Consider the following 8,577-nt stretch of genomic DNA (forward strand, 5'->3'; position numbering starts at 1 on the left):
GATGTACAGAAGCTTTGTTTTCACTCCCCGGGGGGACCCTGCAGCAAGTGCTGAGGCTCCGGGACAGGCTGAGCAGCAGGAAGCCCCGAGAGGGCAGCCTAGGCCAGCAGGACACAGAAAGAGACGGGAGCTCGATGCTCCCAACAGCCAGACTCGAGGAGCAAATCATCTCGTGTGCCTTCCAGCCCCAGAGCGAAGGGGTGGGGGGACGTTCCTGCTTTCAGGCAGTGTCAAATGACTTAACTCTGCCTCCAAGGTCACTGTAAGTGCTTCTTAATGGATGCTTTGCTGCCTTAAAACCCCAGCCTTCATTCCCGAGGCCTATAAAAACTAAGGAGGCGAGGTAAATGGTAAGCACTATGGCTCCCTGGGGAGTCTGTGCAGTGAGCGTTATCACCTTCTCATCAAAATGTAAAACCCAGCTCTCCTCCTCATTAGTCTCTCACTCTTAAAATAATGATTGTAAAACGACCACAGCTGGCCTCAAATCTGGCTGGCAGGAGTGGGGAGAGCACACTCAGGTCTGCATTTCTCACCTGGGAATAGGTGCTTCTATGGAACACAGGGACAGGTGGAAACGAGCTGTGAAAGGCAGCAGTCAGTCCTTTTCAGTGCACAGGCTTTGGCCATAGCTTCAAGATGCATGGGAGAGCATGAGTTGAAAGAGATGCCACAGGGCAGTGAAAACTGGGCCACTTACCCGGTGGCTTTTATTAGCAAGAATGGGTTACTATTGTCACAGCTGGGAGATGGTGTGTTTACACCCTGCTCCTCCTTTGGAATTTCAAGCCCAACAGCCTCTTGCTGCCTCTGGGCCTCTGCTGGGCCTAAGACTCTTTCTCAGTTGGAGGTAGGGCAGAATGACAGTATTTCTCTGCACCTCAAAACCCACCCATCAGGGCTGACTGTGCAGATGAGACTCAGCTCTGAGTTCATAAAAAAAAACATGTTTCTTAAGCTAAGGCCTAACAAATATTCATTGAACCACGCTGTTTTCAAAGAGATACAATTATATCCCAGGTAAAGCCTTCTCTCCTGCTCAGCTCTCCAGCAAAATGGTTTCATGCTTGCTTTAAAATTCTGTAAGTTCATGTAGGGACTTCCTCTATGGAGCGTTGGTCGACTCTTCCTTCCAAATCTCTCTGGATAGAGCTTTTTACAATGATTTCTTTTAGTAACACAATAATCAACACTGAAAGGTGTGATTTTTTCCTCAAACCTCAGAGGAGACTTTGCTTACAAGTGCAGGTTACAGGCATTTGTTTTAATCTAGCAGACCAGGCTGCAATATGACACAATGCAGCCACAGCTAACTGCAGGCTCTGATAAAAACAAGCAACTGTAAGATGTACTTACAAAGTTATCGGCCTTTTAAATTGGCACAATTTCTTTCCTCTTCCAAAGCAAAAGGAAAGACTTACCACAGAAAATGAGTATAAAGCTGTAGTTAAAGATTTAACAGGCTAGTGAGAGAACCCTCAGCTGGAAGACAGTTCTTCCCATGCATTCATTCCCTTAGGTGTGGAAACAGGGAAATCTCGTCTAACAAAAAACCAAGCAATCCCAGAGCAAAGGCAAAACTGTATTCCCTCAGCCCCCCCACCCCCAAAAAAACAAAATAAGCATCACTCATGTTCATTAAAAAACATTTTATATTCCACACTTTGGTGCTACATTCCATCATATAGGCACAGCTGAGGGTCTTACTTCCCAAGTATTTTGCAATTGAGGAGCTTATCATTATTTGGAAAGAATTCATCACAATCTTATCCTGTTCTTCAAGTAGCCTGTCTCCTTTGGCAGTTCTCCTGTGATCCTCTGGAAGTTACTGGAGTTTTGTTTTCCAGGTGCTATCAGCCTTCGCAGCTCCCAAATTCAGCTGGGCTAGGAGCAATGACCTGCTCTGCAGACAAAGTTCTCAGGGCTGGGCTGCATTAGAGGACGCGATCAGAAGACAAACCTGCAGCACTGCAAAGGTGAGCCAGGCCTGGCAGCAAGTGAAAGCACCAAATCACACAGTATTGGGGTTTGGCACTTGAATGCACAGCTTCCATCCCAGTCCATAAACTTGCACGGATTTAGAAGGGGCATACTGTTGCCAAATGGGAGACAGACCCAATTATGTAAAAATAAATAAATAAATAGATTCTGATTTTTTCCCCATCTCCACTTAACCAAATTTCTTGTTTCTTTATAGAGAAAATGAGCTACTTCTGCCCACTGGCAGCAGGGATACCTCAGTGACAAGCTGCAGAGCGGGAGAGGGTGGTACGACAAAGCAGAATTCCCTTCAAGGTCTGAGAGCTGGCAGAGGTTACCTGAAAGAAATAGAATAACATTCCTCAGGAATAAAAAGGCTGAGGAGGATCCATTCTAATTTTAGGCTCTCCGGGCAATAGCTGCTGTAGGAAACAGCAATGTGCAGAAAAAAAGAAGAAAAAAAAAAAAGAAAAAGAGCCTAAGGAAACAAGAATTACAGGCAGGTCACCTTCACCAAAACATAGTCCCCAGGCTGGGCTCTGACCAGAGCCTTGCAGCCCCCAGCATCCTCTGTGTCAGCATCAGGGAAGATCACCTTAATGTTGCCATCATTCCTCCCACACAATTCAGAGGCAGAGCGCTTGCTGGGCTGGAAGGAGAACAGAAAACATTACTGGCATGGCAATAGCTTTGACTAATTCCTGGGCTCTATTGCATCAGGAACTGAGCACCAATGTCAGTACAAAAATCCAAATTCCACATGATGGAGCATGCCACATAACAAAGCCCTACGGACAGAGTTGCTGTTGAGAGACACACTAAAGGCAATGTGTGAAAGCCTACACTCATTCCATGTTTAGACAGACATCTCTTTAACCTATCCCATTCCTTTCTAGGACCACCAGTCCTTGAGAAAGCAGCCTCACCTTCACAAATGTATGAAAGATCCAACCTGTTTGTGCCTTGCACCAAGCCATAATAAATCACTTCAGCTTCATCCAGTTATCTCTTCACAGACTGCTGTACAACATCCCAACTATGGAGAGTTTCCCAATATTCAGACCGAGGTTTTTAAGAAGCAGTCACTGAAGCCCAAAACAAGAGGAACTGCAACTTTACTTGGCACCACTTTGTGCTCAGCTGAGTGCTGTGTAAAAATCAAGCTGAATGCATTGTCTTGGAGTATCATAGAATGTATTAGGTTGGAAGGGACCTCAAAGATCAGGATTGTGTGGGGAAAGGCAAGAAGTGAAGGCAGAGGTGACGACTGCAGTGTACAGCCTAAGGGCCTCTTGGACAACATGAGGGCAGAAATACAACTCTTACAAGCACGCTCACCCCCTCCACTAGCACCAGCTGGGACTGGCCCACCATTGCCTCATTTGCCCTTGCAGCCTCCTCTCGAAAGACAGTGATGAGCTCCTCCAGTCGCCTCCGTTTTACATCTGCAGGCACGTCATCCTGCAGCCGGTGATACGCCCGAGTTTTCTGTAAACAACAGAGTTTTTGACATAAGAGTATTTGAGGCTGTGTGAAGCAGAAGTACTGCAGCTCCTATCTGAGATATGTGCATTGCCTGACTGTTTACAAGGACAGGAAATGGATTCTAGCACCTCTACTCTCACTGTGATAAAAGATCCACAATCCTTTTTTCTTAACGTTTCCCAATCTTCTGTCCTCTTCCCCCATCAACAGCTTACACTTTGGGGAGCATTCTAACAAAAACCTGTCAACTGTCAAACTTTTCTCCTTGAAATACCTTCTGAAAATACATCAGTTCTCTCCAGACTTGATTGACAAAAAGTCTTTATAGCTGGGCTCAAGTCCAGCTACATCAGCACAACTTTTCAGCAGCAAAAAAAAGATGGACCTGCAGCCAGCTCAATGCCAACATGGCTGCTTTGTTGCAGTCACTCTAGGACCTGCAAAACCAGGCTGCCCTATCAGTAATCAACCCTGACGCTTGCACAGGAGAACTGGAAGCTTTTCTGGCATAAAGATGGCTCTTGCAGCACCATATACACTTGAAATGCTGCATGCAAGCAAAAAAGGTTTGCCAAGATACCACGCTTTTAGGTATTATTTTCTGCTACTGTCTTACTGTGAGAAATAACACTTAAGGAGTTAAGAGGAGATGCCCAGAGAAAAGACTCTTTTCCATTAGATCTTGCACTCACCTGCCTCATGCTGTAAGCAAAGAGGAAGCCTACGTTGTAGCGGACTTCCCGCAGCAAGGACACAGTCTGCTGGTGATCTTCTTCTGTCTCCCCACAGAAACCAGCAATGAAATCACTGCTTAAACTCACTCCTGTCACAGAGATGCAGATTTACACTTCACTCAAGGAAGACAGGAACACTTCATTCAAGAAAGGTCAGCAAGACACAGCTGTACTGAGCTCAGATCAAGCTAAAGGAAGTCCCTACCTGGAATGCTGTTGCGCACATGCTGTACGAGCTCTAAGTATGCTTCTCTCGTGTATCTGCGATGAACAACACAAGGATTTGTTGATCAGAAAACTCTGAGATTGATGAGGAGAAACCAGCACCATAAATCAGGCAGCAGGGCATAGGGCTCCCCATAGCCATCGCTCACCCTCGTCGCATGGCTTCCAGGACTCGAGTGCTTCCACTCTGGGCTGGGAGGTGAAGTTGTTTGCAGATGTTGTGCCGCTCCTGGATAAGCTGCAGGACCTGTGAGGTGTATTCAGGCACATTCAGGACACAACATCACAGATAGCTGAGCTCTACCAGAATGCTAAAGGAAAGAGTCTTCCCCAGATAAAAGACAGCAGACTGAAAAACTGCCAGCTTTAGCATACACATTCCCTTTCCTAAGCTCCTATCCTGTGATTCTTTGTTACCTCAGGGAAGGAAACACAACCCACACCTAACATTTCACAGCTGTTGCCTGTGAGATATAGAGGTCCAGGTGTTTATTTCATACTTGCCTCATCAGGAAAATCCTTGGGGTGTGGAGAAGTGAAACGAATCCTCATTTCTGGATCAATTCTAGAGACCTGGTCTAGAAGATGTGCAAAACGCAAGCCTCCTGGTTTAGCTTTGTAGACAGTGCTAAAGCCACGACTGAGGACTGGGGCAGCAGCTGACTGAAACTGCACCTCAGACATGTCCCGAAAGCTGTTGACATTCTGACCCAAAAGGGTCACTTCTTTCACCCCCTACAAAGATAAACAGAGAGAAAAGAAAAAATATGATCCAAACAGGATGGCTAAGCTGCAATGGCAGCCATGGCTCCACTTTTACTTCGAGAAGTCTCCGAAGGGAACTTTCTCTTCCCTGTGTGTCTCAGAATATTACAAGGGGAACGAAATAGCAACTGGTGGAACTTCAAAGCAATCTCATCTCCAGAAATGAAGGCTGTGTCATTGGTCAAAGCTATCACTGAACATTCACTGAGACCCTGCACATCATTTGGGACAGGTGGAAGCAGGCTCTGCCCTACCTGATCTGAGAGTATCTTCACCTCCTGCAGGATGGACGCGATGGGGCGGCTCCTCTCACGGCCACGTGTGAAGGGCACAATGCAATAGCTGCACATGTTGTCACAGCCCCGCATGATGGATCTGCCGGGAGGTGAAGCACAGGTCACACCATGATCACTCTGCAAGAATCATCTGTGCTCAGTCCTGCCCTGCTTTGACCTGTTCCAGCACTGCTACCATCAGCCAACTCACTTGTCTGCAGCGCACACAGCACTGCAGCTTTCTCTTACACATCATTCCAATTAGAGCTGACTTCTGCTTGCCCCTAGCTAACACTTCATAATTTTCCGTGCACATTTCCAAACAACTAACCCAGAAAGCAACTGATCTGACATAGACTTGCACTGCAATCTGGCAGTGAGGCAGGATCCTTCTGCACTCTGCACCTGCACAGGGTGAAAACTATTCCTCTGTGCGCTAAGGTCACACCTAGCAGAATTTGACTTCCTTACTTAGGAATCTTATTATAAAATGGAAATAAAATTATAAAATGGAAATAAAACCAACAAAAATTACAGTGCATGGAGGATTAGAAGAAAGGATACAACAAAAGGAAGGAGATAACAGAAGGCACAGACTTGACAGGCACAGACATCAGTGGGACAGAAATCACTTTCTGCGGCACCGTGCTTAAACAAGCAGCATTCTCAGAGGACAGCAAGAGAAGCCTGCAGCCAGCCAGAGCACGGGTCAGACTCTCCAGCACTCAGTCAGAAGCAAAAAGACAGCAAACACAGTCTGGTAGGCTGGTGCCTCTGGGCTGGGGGCGTGAGTGCAGCCAGGCATTGCCTCTCTCGGGTAGCTGCTGTCACAGACATGACTGCTCAGCACAGCAACATTTCCAAACCAGAATGACAGAAATACACACAGAAAAAAAGGTACTTACACAAATGCTGTTTTGCCACCTGCGCTAGTCTGAACAGGCAGAATATCTGCATAAGTCTCATCTAGTGATAACAGGACATTAGCAGCTTGCTGCCCAGATTGAGCCACGGCCAGCAGCCGGGGAAGGTCCCGATATGCATCAGGACCCGCCACAATATCGACCAGCTTCTCTCTATGAAGAATCTCCTCCTTAAGCCTCTCAGCCATGCATCCTGCCACCAAAGGAAAAGGATTCTTGTGAGCACTCTGCACCCTTTCCCTAGCTTCTCTCTCCCAGCAGAAAAGGCTTGACTCTATCAGAAGGAAGAGGAAACGCGGTATGATGGGATATGGCACACCAGCCTGCGCTCCCTGCTGCTGCATTACCCCACCTCATACCTAGAATCCCAATGCGGAGAGGCAAGCACGCCTGGCGCCGCCGGGCCTTCAGAGCCTTGAGGTGCTGCAGGCGGTTCCAGATAGCCTGCTCAGCCTTGTCCCTGGAAACCAGAACAGCAGGACTTATTCCCGTTACTGCACTTTAACAGTTCTCCAACTCAGAGCTGCTTGAGAGCATCTACAGTGTAGAAATACCTCAGGGACTGACAACTCAGATCATACAGAGAAAAAGTAGGACTTCACCAACAAATAGGAGCTACGTTGCAGGTGACAGCACACAGAGAAAAACAAAGTTCCTTATATATTTATATCCCAAATCAACCCTAAATGTATTTTCCAACAGGACAGACCTTATACTCCTACTACAGTCACTTCAATAGGAGACCAAAACAAAAAATCATACAAGCACAAATGTGTGTGGATCTCTAACTGCTCATGAAATGTATAGATAGCACACACCACCAAAGAGTTTTTCTCACTATACTGTAATCAATTACACAATTCGTGCTATATGTTGTAACATCAGCTAGCTCTACTCTAAACAAAACTGTTTCACATCTGTATGCTGTTTTCATCATGTAACTCACTTCTTGCCTTGGTTTTCAAATTGTAATTCCTTAAGAGCTACCAAAAAATAGCAATGACAAAAGTTTCCTTACCTAACAGAACAGGTCACAAGTAGAATCACATCCGCCTAGATTGAAGATCACATAAAAGGAAGGAGAATTTGTAAAAGCCAAATGATAAGTACTAATGCCCTGCACATATAACCTGAAGAGGCAGAGTATAAAAATCACTTAACTCAAAGAAAAAGATCTGCCTAAATGCTCAGGGGATTTCAAAGAACAAAGTCACAAGAAAACTCAGCAAAGCCTTCATCTGAATAGCAGAAGTAAACCCGAGATGAGTCAGGAGCACCCTGCTGTGCCCAATCTACTCTCCAACTGAGAGAACCCAGCGGTTTAAAAGACTGAAAACAACCCACAGCCTTTTAGCACGCTTGTTAAGTAGCTTTCTCTCCTGCACAGAATTTAGACTGCAAAAATCCCACTGCCCTGTGTGACCATAACTCACAATAAAACCTGGGACCTGACCATAGAGTGAAGCCTTCTCAGGCCTTCCTTACACATAGCTGCCAAAGCACCTCACCTCATCTGCTTCCTTTGTCCTGGTGTAGCCGCTCTTCTGCAGGATAGCCCAAGCAATCTCTGTGTCATTGACATTCATCTGGCAGCCATAGGTCTCCAGGTACACTGCAATAAAGACACAGGGATGATACAACACTGCTGTGAATCTCTCTCATCTACAAGCTGTTTCTGTGACTTTTTCCATAGGAAGGAAGCATCAATTCCACAAAAGAAGAAATTCAGGAAAGCTGCATAAGAAGTACATTCCCTGAAATGGGGAAAAAGAGCAAGCCAAAAATACAGACAGGCCCTTAGTGGCACTGGGAAACCTGAGTGCCTCAAAGCGCATCACTGCAATACTGCAGGGCTGGACTGCGGCTTGCAAAGAAGCAGTGAGTACTGCCACAAGGCACTGCGGGCAATGCAAGCCTCCTCTCCTCTGGGCACTGCAGCCCGGAGCTGGGCACAGCCCTGCAGGCAGCAGGGAGAGACCGCAGGGAAACACAGCAGGGAGGAGGAGGCCGCCGGGCTGGACTTTTCATACTACCAGAACCACTCTGAGCCCAAACCCCCACAGCCCCGCTCCGCTTCGCCTGCAGGCACCGTGAGCTCCAGGAGCGCTCGTGGCTGGGCTGGGCTAGGCTCGGCTAGGGCAATAGAGTGGCACACCGACCTTTCCCGAGACCGGAGGTAGAGCCCTGCCC

At 46.9% G+C, this 8,577-nt stretch overlaps 1 protein-coding gene across 1 annotated transcript in view; it reads right to left on the reverse strand.

The window, feature by feature from the left end:
- Positions 1–1,634: 1,634 nt before the first annotated feature.
- Positions 1,635–8,577, reverse strand: part of CDK5RAP1 (CDK5 regulatory subunit associated protein 1) — a 7,388-nt gene continuing 445 nt past the window's right edge. The window contains exons 2-15 of the mRNA XM_019622105.1: positions 8,547–8,571; positions 7,896–7,999; positions 7,406–7,440; positions 6,747–6,847; positions 6,370–6,580; positions 5,444–5,564; positions 4,929–5,159; positions 4,574–4,671; positions 4,405–4,460; positions 4,158–4,288; positions 3,319–3,468; positions 2,489–2,629; positions 2,237–2,318; positions 1,635–1,987 (exon numbers count right to left, since the gene is read on the reverse strand). Coding sequence (XP_019477650.1) covers positions 2,238–2,318; positions 2,489–2,629; positions 3,319–3,468; positions 4,158–4,288; positions 4,405–4,460; positions 4,574–4,671; positions 4,929–5,159; positions 5,444–5,564; positions 6,370–6,580; positions 6,747–6,847; positions 7,406–7,440; positions 7,896–7,999; positions 8,547–8,571 — 1,485 coding nt within the window. The 3' untranslated portion in view covers positions 1,635–1,987; position 2,237. The remainder of the gene's footprint in view (positions 1,988–2,236; positions 2,319–2,488; positions 2,630–3,318; positions 3,469–4,157; positions 4,289–4,404; positions 4,461–4,573; positions 4,672–4,928; positions 5,160–5,443; positions 5,565–6,369; positions 6,581–6,746; positions 6,848–7,405; positions 7,441–7,895; positions 8,000–8,546; positions 8,572–8,577) is intronic.

This window comes from Meleagris gallopavo, chromosome 22 (assembly GCF_000146605.3).
Source record: "Meleagris gallopavo isolate NT-WF06-2002-E0010 breed Aviagen turkey brand Nicholas breeding stock chromosome 22, Turkey_5.1, whole genome shotgun sequence".
In the NCBI taxonomy this organism is placed as follows: domain Eukaryota; kingdom Metazoa; phylum Chordata; class Aves; order Galliformes; family Phasianidae; genus Meleagris; species Meleagris gallopavo.